The sequence below is a fragment of the Cervus elaphus genome, chromosome 5 (assembly GCF_910594005.1).
Source record: "Cervus elaphus chromosome 5, mCerEla1.1, whole genome shotgun sequence".
NCBI classification, from domain to species: Eukaryota; Metazoa; Chordata; class Mammalia; order Artiodactyla; family Cervidae; genus Cervus; species Cervus elaphus.
The window spans coordinates 20,726,615-20,745,282 of record NC_057819.1 but is presented as its reverse complement, the minus strand read 5'-3'; the positions used below and the strand labels follow the sequence as shown (position 1 = coordinate 20,745,282).

Below are 18,668 nucleotides of genomic sequence, written 5' to 3'. Positions count from 1 at the left end.
AGAGGAGGGGGGTCCCCAAGCTGATGAAGGGTAGTATGATGGAGGTTCAGAGCCGCCTTCTGAATGAAGTGCTAGTCAATTACCCAAAACTCAAAGCAAGAGTTCTTACAGTAGAAAAGAAGCGATTAGCAAACTTTCTATAAAAGGTCAGAGAGTGACTTATCTTGGCTCTGCAGACTAGACAGTCTCTGTCATAACTACTCAACTCTGCCACTGTACTGTGAAAGCCACCAGGGACGCATATCTATAGAAATGGGCATGGCTGTGTGCCAATAAAACTTTATTTACCAAAGCATACAGTGGGCCAGATTTGGCCAGTCTCTATTACAGAGTAGGCTCATTCCATCAGCAGACTCTTTTTTTTTTTTTCATTTATTTTTATTAGTTGGAGGCTAATTAGTTTACAATATTGTAGTGGTTTTTACCATACATTGACATGAATCAGCCATGGATTTACATGTGTTCCCCATCCCGATCCCCCCTCCCGCCTCTCTCTCCATCCCATCCCTCTGGGTCTTCCCAGTGCACCAGCCCTGAGCACTTGTCTCATGCATCCAACCTGGGCTGGTGGTCTGTTTCACCCTTGATAGTATACTTGTTTCAATGCTATTCTCTCAGAACATCCCACCCTCACCTTCTCCCACAGAGTCTAAAAGTCTGTTCTGTACATCTGTGTCTCTTTTTCTGTTTTGCATATAGGATTATCATTACCATCTTTTTAAATTCCATATATATGCGTTAGTATACTGTATTGGTCTTTATCTTTCTGGCTTACTTAACTCTGTATAATGGGCTCCAGTTTCATCCATCTCATTAGAACTGAGTCAAATGAATTCTTTTTAATGGCTGAGTAATATTCCATGGTGTATTTGTACCACAGCTTCCTTATCCATTCGTCTGCTGATGGGCATCTAGGTTGCTTCCATGTCCTGGCTATTATAAACAGTGCTGCGATGAACATTGGGGTGCACGTGTCTCTTTCAGATCTGGTTTCCTCAGTGTGTATGCCCAGAAGTGGGATTGCTGGGTCATATGGCAGTTCTATTTCCAGTTTTTTAAGGAATCTCCACACTGTTCTCCATAGTGGCTGTACTAGTTTGCATTCCCACCAGCAGTGTAAGAGGGTTCGCTTTTCTCCACACCCTCTCCAGCATTTATTGCTTGTAGACTTTTGGATAGCAGCCATCCTGACTGGCGTGTAATGGTACCTCGTTGTGGTTTTGATTTGCATTTCTCTGATACTGAGTGATGTTGAGCATCTTTTCATGTGTTTGTTAGCCATCTGTATGTCTTCCTTGGAGAAATGTCTGTTTAGTTCTTTGGCCCATTTTTTGATTGGGTCATTTATTTTTCTGGAATTGAGCTGCAGGAGTTGCTTGTATATTTTTGAGATTAATCCTTTGTCCATCAACAGACTCTTTATGAATAGGAAGATGCAAAACAAATAGAGTTCTTTTTTTTTTAAACCAGAAAAAATATGTCCCGGAAAAAAAAAGTGTAAATCAAAATCTGAGATTTGAATTCTACTTTATATGTGTTAGAAGGGATGGTTACTTAAGTGTGACCTATAGGGACAATAGTCCTCAACATTTCTCCTGCTTAACTGGTATGAGCTGAATTGTGTCTCCTGAAAATCTATAAGTTGAAGCCCTAATCCCCCAAACCTCAGAATTGGAGACAGGACTTCTAAGAGGTGATTAGGTTACTCAGCCATTAAAAAAAAAGAACAAGATAACACTATTTGCAGTGACATGGATGGACCTAGGGATTGTCACACTGAATGAAGTAAGTTAAACAGAGAAAGACAAATATCATGATAGCACTTCTATGTGGAATCTAAAAAATGGTACCAATGAACCTATTTACCAATCAGGACGAGCGCCACAGATATAGAAAACAAACTTATGGTTACCGAGGGGGAAAGGAGGTGGGGAGGGATAAATTGGGAGATTGGGGTTAACATACACATACATTTATAAAACAGGGCTTCTCAGGTGGCGCTAATGGCAAAGAACCCACCTGCTGATGCAGGAGACATAAGAGACATGGGTTCACTCCCAGGGTCAGGAAGATCCCCTGGAAGGGGGAATGGCAACCAATTCCAGTATTCTTGCCTGGAGAATCCCCATGGACAGAGGAGCCTGGAGGGCTACAGTCAATATGATCGTAAAGAGTTGGACACGACTGACGAAACTTAACATGCACACAGGTATGTATAAAATAGATAACTAATAAGGACCTCCTGTCTAGCATGGGGAACTCTACTCAATACTCTGCAATGACCTATGTGCAAATAGAACCATAAAAAGTGGATATATGCAACTGATTCACTTGGCCATACACCTGAAACTAACACAGCATTGTATAGCAACTGTAAACCAATAAACATGAATTTAAAAAATAAAATGAGGCATTTAGGGTGGATCCTCACCCAATCTGACTGGTGTTCTTATAAGAAAAAAACATTTGGACACACAGACAGATACACAGGGCACATTGGTCCTAATCATTGCAAAGAGGTACTTACCGGTACAGCCATAGTTATAGATGTTGAAGGTCAACGTGTCCATAATGTTCTTCAATCGCTTCATAAGAATGGAGTCAGGCAGCGACTTCTTAAGCGACAAGCCGAAGACCTCCAGGAAGGCGATCAAGGAGTACTGGTACATGGAGTTGACCAGCGCCATCTCCGACAGCACGAAGAACAGGATGGCCCCCCTCCGGGCAGCCGGCCGGTAGCCGTCCCGCAGTCGGTCGATGTCCAGGGCTGTCTTCTCTGCCAGCTTGAGCTTTTCTGATACCTAAAGAAGAGGTGCACGTTGCCACTTATGGCCAAAACCAGGAAGACTTACGAACTAGGGGCAAAAAGTAAGAAGTCAGAAGTGAGGGAGAGGGTGGCAGCAAAGAAACCCAGGAGGTGCTCATAGGAAGGGCTCCCACCCTCTTTCGAGGTGTAGGTAGGTATTTGTGGCTTGACTACCATGGCCTTGTGCCCCCTTCTTCTAATAACCATCCCTGGGTTTGATTTCGAGACACGAGTTCCTCCTTTCATTCATATGTGGGGCTCACCCCCATCTCTAGGAAAGCAGCGTGTGACTCAGGTCCCACTAATCCACATGTGGCATCCCAAGGCCATGGGAGTGATTCGGGATGAGCATGTGACATAGAAGATTCTCACTCTTCTCTTCGGGGAAAGTAAAGGGACCCAGCCTGTGACCATGAGGGAAGCTCAGCTCCACAGGGAGGCAGAGAAGGAAGCCAACACAGCAAAGTCCAGCCCAGAAATGGAGAAACACTGTGTCTTGATGTTTGGAGTCCTGGATCCAGCCCTGTCTGAAGCCATTCTGGACTTTCCTGTTTTCTAAGAGGATAAATTCTCTTTGGACTTAAGACAAGTGGGGCTGGGTTTTCTATCACTCTTGATTAAAAGAGGTTGACGTGAGGCACAGGGGTCCCTGGGAACACCTCTGAGACTCCAGGGCCAGGATGGAAGTATTTTCCATCCATTGCAGTTCATACCTCTGTAGCTTTGGATTTGGTCTCCTCTAGGGTCTGCACCAACTCCACATTGTCCAGCATGTTCCCCGTGGAGGTGGCCAGTTCCCGGAGGAGGGAGTCCTCCAAGTCCTTCAGCAGGTTCTTGTTCTCACTTGTCTCCTGGATAAGATGCTCCCTCTGTTCCTCCAGCTCTCGCCTCTCGTAGGCCACCAGCACGCTCAGCAGCTGGTCCTCCAGGCCTTTCAGTGTGACTGTGGGGGGACAGTGGGAGGCCCTTTATTGCCGTCCCCCCAACAAGCTGGTCCCTGTGTGTTCTCCCCTACACAGTGGTGCCTGGGATGACAGGAGGGTGGGTCCAGCATCTCAGGAACATGAGGACTCACTCTTCTATCAAAACCATTTTTAAGGGAGGTTCAAAAGGGGAGGACATATGTACACCTATAGCTGATTCATGTTGATGTTTGATAGAAACCAATGCAATTATCCTTCAATTAAAAAATAAATTCATTAAGAAACATTATAAAGCCCCAGGTGAAAAATATTGGACAGAATAAAACAGAGATGCTGTTACATGGAGAGGTGAACAGCAAGAGAGATGATGCATTAAGATCAAATTCGGGGCTCCTACACTTGGGGGGACTCCTTGCTGAAAGCATAACCCAATTTTTTTGGCCATACCTCACTGCTTGTGGGCACTCAGTTCCCCAATCAGGGATCAAACCCAAGCCCTTGGCAGTGAAAGTGCCCAGTCCTAACCACTGGGCTGCCAGGGAATCCCCTAAAGCCTACGTACTTGATTAACCCATCTAGGAACCTGTGTGACCATCTAGAAAATGTGGAAGATGACATCTGATTCCTAACAGAATTCAACTGAGAGGAAGAAGGAAACCTAAAACCGAGCCATATATTTAAACACACAAACAGAGAGTAGCTTTCTGCCCACCGCAGAGAGGGGTCTCACCTGGCTCCGAGTGTGAATGTCTGAGTCCTGCGGTCCAGACTTATCACATCTCAAGACACATAACTCATTGCCTTCTACGGGGCCCCAGAACTTTCTAGATGTTCCTTCTTCATTAAGAACTTCTAGGCATGTGTGCTCAGTTGCTCAGTCATGTCCAGCTCTTTGCAACTCCATGGACTATAGCCCACTAGGCTCCTCTGTCCATGGGATTTCCCAGGCAAGAATACTGCAGTGGGTTGCCATTTCCTTCTCCAAGGGATCTTCCCAACCCAGGAATCTAACCTGGGTCTCCTGCATTGCAGACGGGTTCTTTACCTGCTGAGCCACTAGGGAAGCCCAAGAACTGATGGACTGACTATGAAAGATGTGACTCGGAGAATGATTCACAATGAAATGAAGTCCCATGAGAACCTCCAGCTCCGATTGTGTCTCCACCTAAATTTGACACTGACCTTCTGTACATCCTTACCAGTATAATTGATCACCATGGCTTTCCCAAACACGGAAGGGCTGTATCTGGGGTTGGCCAGCTTGGTATTCAGATACAGTCTGAAATTCGAATCATAGTCCACTTCCTTGTCTCCCAGAATGATAAACTGCCGTCCTTGGGAGACCTTGATGTTTTTTTCTAAGACGTTGTCAATCACCGGATCGATGTACTCATCGACATCGTGGAACAGGAAGGGGGTCCCATACTTTATGGACATTTCCAGCTGCTTGAGGAAGTCAGGGTCATTAAAGGATGCCACCTGCAAGGAAGGGGAGGCAATGGCTAAGAATCAGCTGACTTGCCAAATTCAAGGGGAAAAAAAATCCTTTGAGGTGGCAGTGGATGTGTGAGCACCTTGAAGGGAGGCAGAGGGGAAAACAGAACAGGGACAGAAGCAGGGTGTGCAACCGTATAAATGCAAAAATCCATGAGGTTCAGGCTCCGAGCAGCCTTATTGGAAAGCACAGTTCAGCAGCCAAAGGCGATCAGGAGAGGACCTCCCCAGTGATCCAGTGACTAAGAATCCACCTTCTGGGCTTCCCCAGTGGCTCAGTAGTAAAGAATCCACTTGCCAAGGCAGGAGACACGGGTTCAATCCCTGATTCAGGAACAACCCACATGTCATGGAGCAACTGAGCCCTTGCTCCACAGCTACTGAGCCTGCAGTCTAGATCCCGGGAGCCACAGCTACTGAGGCCACGTGCTACAGCTACTGAAGCCCCCACACCCTAGAGCTTGTGCAGTGCAGTAAGAGAAGCCATCGCGATGAGAAGCCCCTGTACCACAGCTAGAGAGTAGCCCCCACTTGCCGCAACTAGAGAAAAGCCCACGCGGCAGTGAAGACCCAGCACAGTCAAAAACAATAAATAATTATATATATATATATATTTCTCCACCTTCCAATGCAGGGGATGCAAGTTCGATCCCCAGTCAGGGAACAAAGACCCCACATGCCCTGGGGTAACAAAGCCCATGAGCTGCGACTAGAGAAAAGTCTGAATGCTGCAATGCAGACTCAGCACAGCCAAAATTTAGGGAAAAACGTGATCAGGAGAGAATCTCACCACACCTCTCAGAAAACCTCGAAAAGAGTCCAAACTGAGCCCACAAAAAATGTTTGCATTAATCTTCTCTCTTTCATTCACTTCCCTCCAAACCTTGCAACTGCTTCCTGATCTCTTTCCTCAAAACATCTATAAAAACTCTTCCTCTATTCCAGCCCCTGGGGCTTCCTCTTCCCTTCCTCTCTACCCTATTTTATTACATTGGTGTACTTAGCCTCTCACCCCATAAGTTGAACCCTCCTCTTTAAGACACAGGATGGGAGATGTCCCTGGTAATCCAGTGCATAAGAATCCACCTGCCATTGTAGGGGACATGGGTTTAATCCCTGGCCTGGAAAGATGCCCCATGATGCAGGGCAACTAAGTCCATGTGCCACAACTACTAAGCCCTTGCCCTAGAGCCTGCAAGTGGCAACAACTGAAGCCCACAAACCCTAGAGCCTGTGCTCCACAACAAGAGAAGCCACTGCAATGAGAAGCCTACTTACTGCAACTAGAGAGTAGCCCCTGCTCACCGCATCTAGAGAAAGCCCTCAAGCAGCAATAAAGACTCAGTGCAGCCAAAAATAAATAAATAAAATAAGAGTTATAATATCTATTTTTTAAAAAAGAGATAGGATGGGAATAGGAGTAGGATTGGGGGCTAGGGGTGGGCTGGCAATTGCAAAAACTCTCTGGCAGACTCAGGGAAGAGGGATGTCAAGAAATATTCCTGCATTAATGATACTTATCCCACAACAGCTATATGTGAAGTTTAGGGACAGATGTTCCCCTGACCTTGGGAAGCTTCTTCTAAATGCATGTACATACCAGGAAGCAAGACCAAAAAAAATAAGGAAAAGATTTTTAAAAATCATGAATTTGTTAATTATTTCCGTAATTGAGCCCCAGTGATTTCACCCAAGAAAATTAAAAACACATGCCCACAAAAACTTGCACATGAATGTTCATAGCAGCACTATTAAGGACAGCCAAAGAGTAGAAAAAACACAAATGTCCATCAGCTGATATGTAGAGAAACAATCTGTGCTCCATCCATGCAATGGACTAATATTAAGCCCTGAGAAGGAGTGTATTACTGTTACACACTACAATATGTGTTGATTAAGTGTTTGGAAACACTGTAGTTACTGCTTAACACATATCTTGGAGACAAAATGTATCCCTCAAACATTTATCGAGTCCCCTCTTAGATTCTGGGTTCTGCTGAGCCCTGGACTTGAACAAAGCTTTTTTAAAATGTTGGATTTGCTAAGCAGGGAAAATGAACTTTGAAAAACATGCTGCTAAGTGAAAGAAGACAGTCACAAAAGGCCACAGGCTGTATGATCCCATTCACTGGAAATGTCCAGAATACACAAATCTGTAGAGATGCATAAAATATCAGTGGTTGTCAGGGGCTGGGGGTGGGTGAGTGGGCAGGAGGGGAAATGAAAGTTTGGGAGGTGGTGATAGCTAAAGGACACAGTACCTTTTGTGGCGGGGAGTGATAAAAACTGGTCCTGGTGATTGTTACACAGCTCCCTGTATAATATACTAAAACTCATGGAACTGTATGCTTCCAATGGGGGGATTGTATGGTAGGCAAATTTTATCTCAATCAAGCCTCTCCCCTGCCCTCCAAAAAGAAAGTGATCAAGCAGCTAAGGCCTCCCAGCCCTGCACTGCGTTGGCGGGATGCAAAGATGAATAAAGTACTGCTTTTGCCTGGACGTGGAACAACAGACTGGTTCCAAATCGGGAAAGGAGTACATGAAGGCTGTCACGCTACTTATTTAACTTATATGCAGAATACATCATGTAAAATGCTGGGCTGGATGAAGCACAAGCTGGAATCAAGATTGCCAGGAGAAAATATCAGTAACCTCACATACTCAGATGACACCATCCTTATGGCAGAAAGAGAAGAAGAACTAAAGAGCCTCTTGAAGAAAGCAAAAGAGAATGAAAAAGTTGGCTTAAAACTCAACACTCAGAAAACTAAGATCATGGCATCTGGTCCCATCACTTCATGGCAAATAGATGGGGAAACAATAAAAACAGTGACAGACTTTATTTTCTTGGGCTCCAAAATCACTGCAGATGGTGACTGCAGCCATGAAATTAAAAGATGTTTGCTCCTTGGAAGAAAAGCTATAACCAACCTAGACAGCATATTAAAAAGCAGGGACATCACTTTGCCAACAAAGGTCTGTCTAGTCAGAGCTATGGTTTTTCCAGTAGTCATGTCTGGATGTGAGGGTTGGACTATAAAGGAAGCTGAGCACTGAAGAACTGATGCTTTTGAACCATGGAATTGGAGAAGACTTCAGAGTCCCTTGGACTGCAAGGAGATCAAACCAGTCAATCCTAAAGAAAATCAGTCCTGAATATTCATCGGAAGGACTGATGCTGAAGCTGAAACTCCAATACTTGGGCCACCTGATATGAAGAACTGACTCACTGGAAAAGACCCTGATGCTGGGAAAGACTGAAGGTGGGAGGAGAAGGGGACAACAGAGGATGAGATGGTTGGATGGCATCACCGACTCAATGGACATGAGTTTGAGCAAGCTTCAGGAGCTGGTGATAGACAGGGAAGCCTGGCATGCTGCAGTCCATGGGCTGCGAAGAGTCAGATATGACTGAGTGATGGAACTGACTGAACTGACTTTGCCTTTAGGTTGCTCGCAGCCTGGGAGGCAACACACAGGGCAAAAAAAATGTTAGTCACTAAGTCGTGTCTGACTCTTTGTGACCCCAGGGACTGTAGCCCACCAGGCTCCTCTGTCCCTGGGATTTCCCAGGTAAGAATACTGGAGCGGGTTGCCATTCCCTCCTCCAGGGGATTTCCCGACCCAGGGATTGAACCTGGGTCTCCTGTATTGCAGGCAGATTCTTTACTGTCTGAGCCACCAGGGCAAAGGGCAGGGTCAGATTCAAGGTGGTTCACAAGCCACCCTCCAAGGCTCAATTGGGTGGAGGGCCCAGGAGGGGGACAATGTGCTTGGGGCCTCGGGATGGTGGCATTTCAGCTTGGCCTTGCTGGAGGCTCGGGAATACTGGGGAGAACAGAGCTGGGCCCCAGGGCAGCAGGTGGGCGAGGACATGGAGGGACAGGGCGGCCTTACCCGCAGGTTGTTCTTCTCCTCTTTTCTCTTTATCCAGTTGAGGGCCTGCTGCTGGGGGTCGATGCAGAGGGGGAAGCGGCTGGCCCGGGTGGTGAGGATGCCGTTCTGAACCGAGAGCTCGTCAGGGGGCAGCCCCTGGGAGCCCCACCTGGAAGGGACAGCAACAGGGGAAATGGGGACTTTTCTGGTCAAGTTTGAACTGACCGGGAGCATCCAAATCGGGGGAGCTGGGCGGTCAGCGCTCCCTGCAGTCTCTGTGAAGGTGGGTCAGGCAGGCACACCGCCAGCTCTGCACGCTGCCCCGAGGCTCCCCTGGTCCTCCCAGCTCAGGGTCGCCCTCACCTGCTGATCTCCACGTCGTCCGTGAGCAGGTTCTCCAGTCGGAAGGGCTGGCTCAGGGGTATCCCCCGCTCCAGGATGTCGTTCTGCCACACCTGGTTGACCATCTCATCCCGGAATTCCCACGTGAAGGCGCCCTCGTAGCTCAGGAAGGCTGCGCACAGGAGGCAGTCGCCCAGCAACTTCACCCGCCGGTGCATCAGCTCGTCCAAATCATTCAGCCACCTGGCAGAGGAGACCAGAGGAGGGGCTGCCCTGAGTCATCACCTCCCAGCACAACCCGAAGGAACCTTCTAGAAGAACTAGCCTGACATACGGCCGGGAGGGGGCTCACCAAAAGGAAACATTTCCTGAGATACTCTTTTCTTGTTGAGAACAGAGATCACTGGCTCACTTTGCCCGTTCCCCGCCTAACGAACCCAGTGTTTTCAAAGGCTTTGTTCAATCCCAGGTGCCCAGCAGAACCCAGCATCTAACAGGGGCCTCGATAAATGTTTGGGGAATACATTTGGTCTCAAAGATATGCATTAAGTTGTAATTGAATTGTTTCCAAACACCTAAGCAATAACTTATAAACATGCCCAGCAGAGCATGAGCCCCTATCCTACTGGGTGACAAAACTCTGACCAAGAAAAAAGAAAGCAGGTGTTTCATTTGGCCTCCTCTGGTAAGCAGCCAAAGTCTTCTAGATTTTATTTGTTAGTGTTTATTTGGCCATGCCGGGTCTTCATTGCAGCACGTGGGGTCTTCTCGATCTTCATCAGGCCATGGGATTTTTGGGGGCATGGGAACTCTTCAGTTCATGGCATGTGGGATCTAGTTCCCTGACCAGGGCTGGAACCCAAAAGAAAGAAAGCTCTAAGTCATGTCCGACTCTTTGAGACCCCGTGAACTGTAGCCCACAAGGCTCCTCTCTCCATGGGATTCTCCAGGCAAGAATACTGAAGTGGGTTGTCATTTCCTTCTCTAGAGGAACTTCCAGGCCCAGGGATTGAACCCAGGTCTCCCACACTGCCAGCAGATGCTTTACCAACTGAGCTACACGGGAAGCTATGTGGGGTGGAACCTGGGCCCCCTACACTGGGAGCATGGAGCCTTAGCCACTGGACCACCAGGGAAGCCCTTCTAGATTTTAGACATATTGAAAATGGTTTGTTTCCCACAAGCAAACAATATTTTCCAGCGTTTTCCATACATTTTTAATAGGTTTCAGGTTAGAAACTGCATCACATCCAGCAGACCATCTATGGCCCAGTGATCCTCTTGCCCATAAGCATCAAACCTGCTTAAAAGTGAAGGTCAGGAGTGAACCAGCCACAAGGAGCGCCAGCAACAGAGAAGGTCCTCCTCCAGACGGGTCCAGAAGGGACTTGGGGTTAAAGGTCATCAAGAAACAAACATTCTGTTCAGTGTGGAGATTCCTTTAAAAACTGGAAATAGAACTGCCATATAACCCAGCAATCCCACTACTGGGCATACACACCAAGGAAATCAGAATTGAAAGAGACACGTGTACCCCAATGTTCATCGCAGCACTGTTTAAAATAGCCAGGACATGGAAGCAACCTGGATGTCCATCAGCAGATGAATGGATAAGAAAGCTGTGGTACATATACACAGTGGAATATTACTCAGCCATTAAAAAGAATAAATTTGAATCAGTTCTAATGAGGTGGATGAAACTGGAGCCTATTATACAGAGTGAAGTAAGTCAGAAAGAAAAACACCAATACAGTATACTAATGCATATATATGGAATTTAGAAAGATGGTAACGATGTCCCTATACGTGAGACAGCAAAAGAGACACAGATGTATAGAACGGTCTTTTCGACTCTGTGGGAGAAGGCAAGGGTGGGATGATCTGAGAGAATAGCATTGAAACATGTATATTATCATATGTGAAACAGATCGCCCAGTCCAGGTTCGATGCATGAGACAGGGTGCTCAGGGCTGGTGCACTGGGATGACCCTGAGGGATGGGATGGGGAGGGAGGTGGGAGGGGAGATCGGGATGGGGGACACATGTACACCCATGGCTAATTCATGTCAATGTATGGCAAAAACCACCACAATATTGTGAAGTAATTAGCCTCCAATTAAAATTTTAAAAAAGAACAAACATTCCCAGGCTCCAGGGCACTAGTTTCTCCCAGTCTCCACTGCTGCACTGCCTCTCCTTAATAGTCATTCAGTAAATAACACTAGAGACCTAATTTTAAAAGAAGATATATATATATATATATATATATATATATATATATAGGAGACTTCCCTGGTGGTGCAGTGGTTAAAACTTTTCCTTTCAAGGGGGTTCGATCCCTGGTCAGGGAACAAGGATCCCACATTCCTCATGGCCAAAATACCAAAACATAAAATAGAGGCAACATTGTAACAAATTCAATCAAGACTTAAACATCAAAAAATCTTAATTAAAAAAAAAGAATCTATAAAACAGGCATTATCCACCTTAGACATGATAATAGTAAAATCAGAACTTTGTCACATGGTTTTCAGCTCAAAATGCAGTGTGGAATAAAGATTCCATATGGCGAGAAATTCTGTTGCTGAGGTTCACTCACAAACCACAAAGTCTTCAGACTTCCTCTGGTGGTCCAGTGGCTAAGACTTTGTGCTCACAATGCAGGGGGCCTTGGGTCGATCCCCAGTCAGGGAATTAGATCCCACATACCACAACTAAGACCCAGTGCAACCAAGAAACAAACAAACAAATACTAATTTTTTAAAAATCCCCTCAAAATGTGGCTTAGAGCCACTTAGCAGGAGGGCCCATTACTCAGGCTGACCTGACATTCTCCGACCCCAACCCCGAGATGAGCTTGTCGGCCGCGATCAGCCGTCTCTCCATGATCTCAGCTTCCTCTTGCAGCTTCTGCTTCTCCAGGATGGCCGCCTCATATTTGGCCCCCAGAGCTTCCAGTTCCCTCTGGATCGCTGCCAGCTCATTCTGGATCTTCTCCAGCTCACGTTTGGTAAGGTAAAAATTCCGCTCCAGCCTGGCCACCTAAGTGAAGACAATTTCCAAAACAGTGGGCTAAAAGACAGTCGTGAGGTGGGAATTAGACAGTCTCACACCTGGCTTATGTCCACCTGCATTTTTTTTGGCCATGCCATGCAGCTTGTGGGTTCTTAGTTCCCTGACCAGGAATTGAACCCAGGCCCATGGCAGTGAAAGCACTGAGTCTTAACCACTGAATTGCCAGGGAATTCCTCCACCTGCATTTCTATCATCGTCCCTCTCCTCTGGGGCCACCCATAGCAAGGCACATGGCTTCTCCTCTTAGGAACTTTTTCAATGGTTTAATGCAAAATCCCACATCCCATTTGAAAAAAGATGTCCTGTACTGAGTTAGCAGACAACTTAATTTTCATGTGAATTAAGGTCCCAGTAAGAGGACCCTGTGAGTCTAAGTCCAAAACTCAAAAAATGCACTGAAGATTGTGTGTGTGTCTGTGTGTGTGTGTTCAGTAACATCAATCATATCCAACTCTTTTGTGACCCTAGTGGACTGTAGCCCACCAGGCTCCTCTGTCTGTGGGATTTTCCCGTCAAGAATACTGGAGTGGGTTGCCATTTCCTCCTCCAGGGGATCTTCCTGACTCAGGATCGAAGCTTCATCTCCAGCGTCTCCTGCATTGCAGGCGAATTCTTTACCACTGAGCCACCAGTGAAGCCCTGCATTGAAGATACTACCAGCCCTATTACAGGTTCTAAGTTTTCTGAGTGACAAAATCCTGAGTTAAAAAGCAATGTCAAAATATGTCTCGGGCATTCCCTGGTGGTTCAGTGGTTAAGAATCCACCTTTCAATGCAGGGGACATAGGTTCGATCCCTCGTAGGGTAACTAAGACCCCACATGCCTTGGGGGCAACTAAGCTGGAGTGCTGCCATTACTGAGCCACATTCAGAGAAAAGCCTGCATGCCACGACTAAGATCGTACACAGCCAAAAATAAATAAATAAAAACACGTCTCAAAATGATGGAATCAACCTTATACAATTCTCTTTGTGTTGTGTCTTCTGTATGTTACTTTGACCCAGTGGTTCTCAACAGGGACTTATTTTGCCTCCCCCAAGGGACGCATGGCAATGTCTGGAGACATTTCTGGTTGTTGAAATTGGGGGCATCTAGTGGGTAGAGGCCAGGGATGCTATTCAACATCCTACAATGCCCAGGACAGCTCCACAAAACCAAAAAAGATCCAATCCAAAATGGCAATAGTGCCAAGGATGAGAAACCCTGCATTAGCCCTCCTTCGAGAATGATTTTTACCCTCTTTTATTCAAAAATCTTTCACAATGTTATATGGGAGAGGAGTCTGGGGGAGAATGGATACATGTGCATGTATGGCTGAATCCCTTTGCTGTCCGCCTGAAACTATCACAACACTGTTAATCAGCTACACTCCAATATAAAATTAAAAGTTAAAAAAAACCTTTCGGCCTTTGGCTCTGTCAGTTCACATTACATCTAAATGAGAGCTGTATGTACTTGGGGAAATATGTTTATGTGGTTTGAAATCAGAACCTTGCCAGAATTTTTCCAGTAAAGCTGTGGACACATTCATTCTGACTCCAAAATGATCTCTTGGCAGAAGTGAGCAGGGCTTACAGATGGGCAGTACCTTGTCTCTTTTGGGCTTGATTTCTTTAAAAACATCACAGTAGCCCATCACAGCTTCAACAAACTTCAGCATCCCCAAGCCTGCCTTGCTCACGGCTTCCATTTCCTCGGTCGTGGTATTGAGGGTCTTCAAGAGGCCTAGAGGTCAAAGACGCAATGATCTCAATGAGCAGTGAGCTTTGTCTCGGGAGAATAAAATAAGAAAGAAGCTAACTATGAACAAAGCAAGTGTAACTAGTTCCTTACTCCCTGGTAATCCTGTGAGAGGGATTGGACAGCTCTCCCCCAGATAATACGTGGATCCAACCTTAAATGAGTTCTTTGTGAGTGGCTGTTTAAGATGTGAGTAAGGGGCCCAGGTTACTGCCCTCCAGGACATCCTATGATACAGGCACTTCTGTGTGACACCCAGAAGGCCCTGGAGACCCAAGGCATCAGTGAGGACTCCTAACTCGGCACCAAGGTGGCTCAGAGCTGGCAGTGAACTGTCATTATGGGGGCTCCATCACCTCCACCTGCCCCCTCACTCTGGAAGGAACTTCACCTAAATGGAAACCCATCCAAGGATCGGGTAAAGAGAGCCCCTTGGGTTTCTGTAGCTGTTGTTATCCTCCCGGTTTTAATTAGTTTTGTTTTTAAGTGGCTGAAAGAATGCACTGATGATAAAGTTCTGAATAAGCCATCATGATAAACAGTGACACAATGAACTTGTATATGCCTGAACAAAGACTAACATCATTCCCTCTGGCTAAGCTCTGGGGGCAGATAAGGAGTCAGGCTTAGCAGGAACTGTGTGGCTTCTGTAACTGAAAAGAAGGGAATGGGGTGGGTGGTGCTGGCTCCTCCTCTTCGCCCACCCCCCAGGGACCTGCAGAAGACTTCATACAGGCAAGAGGCACAAGGAGAGTAGTCAAGGTTAGACCAGTTCTTTTTTTTCTCCCCTGCATATCCATTCTGCCTAACTGAGCTGAAATTCACATAACGTAAAATGAACCATGTTAAAGTGTATACACGTCAGTGGCATTCAGTAGAGTCACAAGATTCTGCAGGCCACATCTCCACCTAGTTGCAAGACATTCTCATCATCTCAAAGGGAAACTTCACAGCTATTCAGCAATCAACCCATTTCCCCTCCCCAGACACTGGCAAGCATTCATCTGCGTTCTGTCCCTATGGATTCACCTATGGATATTTCATATAAATGGAGTTACAACATGTGACCTTTTGTGCCTGACTTCTTTCACTCGGCATCACGTATTTGAGGTTCATCTATGTTGTAGCATACAGCGGCTAAAACATAAATGACGCTCACTCCTTTTTATGACTGAATAATATTCCACTGTGTGGATATGTTTGTTCTTGTTATCCATTCATCTGTTGATAGACACGTGGGTTGTCTCCACCCATCACTGGCTATTGTCAGTAATGCTGTCAGGGACATTGCACATAAGCTTTTGTTTGAATATGTATTTTCTATTCTTTTGGGTATATACATAGGAGTGAAATGGTTGGGACACATGGTAATTCTATGATTAACCTTCTGAGGAACTGCCAGACTGTTTTCCACATGATTTTACGTTTCTGCCAACAATGTAAAAGGGTTGCAAGTTCTCCACATCCTCCCTAACACTTGTTGTTTTGTGTGGTTTTGTTTAAATTACACCATCCGAGTGGATCTGAATGCTACCTCATTGTGGTTTGATGAGCATTTTCCTAGTGACCAGCATTAAGTATAGCTTCATATGCTTTTTGGCCATCTGTCTGTCTTTTTTGGAGAAATGTCTATTCCAGTCCTTTGCCCATTAGACCAATTCTTGGCACCACTATGCCCCCCATCAGATAAGATGTACAGAGGACAAGCTAGAGTGGGCTCCGGAAGGCAGCTGTGTTCCTGCTAAGGAGAACTAGAGCTGTTGCTGGACCACACATTCATGTGGCATCTGCTGCTACTGCCCATCCCGCCACCACCCTCTGCTCCATGCAGCTATGCCGCCATCTTCCTCTAGGGACGGTCATTCCCGTTCTTCCATCGGCACAGCCACCGCAACACCATTTGGACCCCACGGGAGGGTGTGCCTGCAACAAGCCCCCTCCTCGCCCTCCCTCCCTGCCCCAAAGACTGAACCGCCAGGTTGAGAACCAGCCTGGCTGTCCCCTCCATCCATCTGGGCTCACCTCTGATGTTCTTAACTTGGCTCTGGGTAATGGAATCAAAGTCGATTTCCATCAGAGACCTCAGGAAGTTGGGGTCGGACATCATGCCCTTGGCGGTTTTCCAGTTGAGTTCTTTGTAGCCTTTCATGATGAGGATGCATTCGCAGACCGTCTGCACCTGCTTCGGGGGCTTAGCAAAGGACCTGGGGGAGGAACAGACACATATGAGGATCGGGCACAGGATGTGGCCAGGATCTGGCCCGAAGGAAGGTTCCAGAAAAAAATGGCTCAACCCAGAACCGTCTCTTGGAGGCGATACTGCGTGGAGGCAAAGGGGACCACATCCCAACACCAACTTGGGCTCCTGGGGATGAGCTTTTCCAAGAGCAGGACTCAGTCTCCTCCATCAGGTGCCAGTTCAAGGTCCTAGATTCAGACCGGGCACCAGGAACACAGCAGGGCATCATTCAATGCAAACTGCCCCTGAATCTGCAGGGCAGGGTGGAGCCTGAGAATCTGTGTTTTTAATTACACCCTGGGGTGACTTCTCAGACTCTAAGTGGTAGAGTCATTATTGTCATGATCATCATCAACCTATTTTCTATTTACCAGATGAAGAAATGGGGCTCCAGTGCTTGGATGGCCTGCCTGTGTCTACATAGCCCGTGGGGTCTGAGGTCCCTGCACCCTGGGCTCCTCCAGGCTGTGGAAATTGTTTTGTGGCTTTCACAAAGCTAGGCCATCACTTGGCTGCTGTGACACTTACAGGTCCAGCACACTCGACCCTCCGGCGAACAGGAAATCTAAAAGGATAGGGAGAATGCAAGGCGGCATCGGCAGCGCGAAGACCCAAGAAGGAACGAGTGACACATTGCTGGTACCCAGGGGGCCCCGCTCGGCTGCCTGCTGCCCGGCCATGTCTCTACACGTCACACGAGGCGTGCAGGCACCAAAGCCGTGGAGAGAGACAGAAGCAGAAGGAAAATGATGAAGAAAAAGGAAAGGAAAGGATTTGGAAAATGAAGAGCCCCCCCAAGGGCAAGGAGCAGCCTGGGGAGAGGCCAGAAGGCCCCAGAGGATGGGTGTAGGGAGGGCCAAGACACAGAGAAAGAACAATCTGAGCCACACAGCAGTGTGGAGACTCCGAACCCGGCAACCATACCCCCCACCCCTCCTGGCCCCCCACGCACTCACCCTCGCAGGGACAAGCCAGAGCAAAGCTCCAGCACAAAACCCGACCATTAAAGTAATGGACCTGAGTCACCAGGGAAAGGCTCAATTATGCGGCGTTAGGCGCTTACGACAGCGGCGATGCTGTCAACTGTTTTTAAAAGGTTCCCTTCGGGGCTGATGAAGACCAGGCCGGGCCACTGCTCTCTGAATAATCCGAGGAGGAGGGGGTCAGTGAGATGTTTTCAGACACTAGTGGGAAAGAGCCTCGGGGCGGCGTCCTGAGCCATCTGGACCGGTCCCAGGTTCTCAGCTTTCTCATCTGTAAAATGGGGAAGCGGAACCAGAAACTTGGAGCCCCCAAAGCCTTTGAGTCTATGAAAGGGAAGTTCTCTGGGATCAGTTTATGAACCGGTCCCAGGAACCTCGTTTATCCAGAACACGGTGTTGTGGTGCCAGATAACCAAGGAGTTCGCAATAGTAAGGTTACCAAACACTGTTTTATGAGTTATATAAAATGGTATAAAAATAGGGGAAAAAGTAAGAGCCCAAGTCTGAGAAATGAGTGTTCCTGATCCATCCGACTCCTTTCTTCTACCACAAGAGAAACTCAGGGTGGGCTTCCCTTATGGTCCAAGTGGTTAAGAATCTGCCTTGTATTGCAAGGGACACCAGTTCGATCCCTGGTCTGGGAAGATCCCACATGCCTCAGAGCAACTGAGCTCCAGAGCCACAACTACTGAGGCCCGAATGCCCTGGAGCCCGTGCTCCACAGCAAGAGAAGCCACTGCAATGAGAAGCCCACATATGACAACAAAGAGTAGCCCCTGCTCACTGCAACTAGAGAAAGCCCGAGTGCACCATGGAAGACCCAGCACAGCCAGGAAATAAATAAATCTTGAAAAAAAAAAAAAGGAAAGAAACTCAGGGAGAGACAGACAGATAGACAGATGGAGGTGAAGTCAGGCTGTCTTCCCTGGAGAACACCAATTGCAAGCTTTATTCCCCACCTCCCTTCACTCTACCCCAGACACTGTCTTTGCTTTTCCCTCAAGCCACACTCCTTCCAGCCCCCTCTAGCCTCCATCCCATGTCTCGTTTAAATATCACTTCCTGGGGTTCAGCTTCCCTGACTGCTCACCCCCCCAAGACTAGAATCGGGTCCCCCATTATCCAAAGTCATAGCAACCCAAACCCTGCCTCCCTGACCTCTTCCTGGGTAATTTTATTGTTCACG

The 18,668-nt window shown here is 47.1% G+C and overlaps 1 protein-coding gene across 2 annotated transcripts in view; it reads right to left on the bottom strand.

The window, feature by feature from the left end:
* The window catches only part of DNAH10 (dynein axonemal heavy chain 10), a 164,138-nt gene that overhangs the window by 14,368 nt on the left and 131,102 nt on the right, over positions 1-18,668 (bottom strand). For both annotated transcript variants that reach the window (XM_043902040.1, XM_043902041.1), the window contains 8 exons: positions 16,283-16,464; positions 14,109-14,245; positions 12,269-12,486; positions 9,466-9,687; positions 9,124-9,271; positions 4,929-5,208; positions 3,520-3,749; positions 2,528-2,801 (listed from right to left, as the gene is read on the bottom strand). In XM_043902040.1, the coding sequence (XP_043757975.1) occupies positions 2,528-2,801; positions 3,520-3,749; positions 4,929-5,208; positions 9,124-9,271; positions 9,466-9,687; positions 12,269-12,486; positions 14,109-14,245; positions 16,283-16,464 (1,691 nt within the window). The remainder of the gene's footprint in view (positions 1-2,527; positions 2,802-3,519; positions 3,750-4,928; positions 5,209-9,123; positions 9,272-9,465; positions 9,688-12,268; positions 12,487-14,108; positions 14,246-16,282; positions 16,465-18,668) is intronic.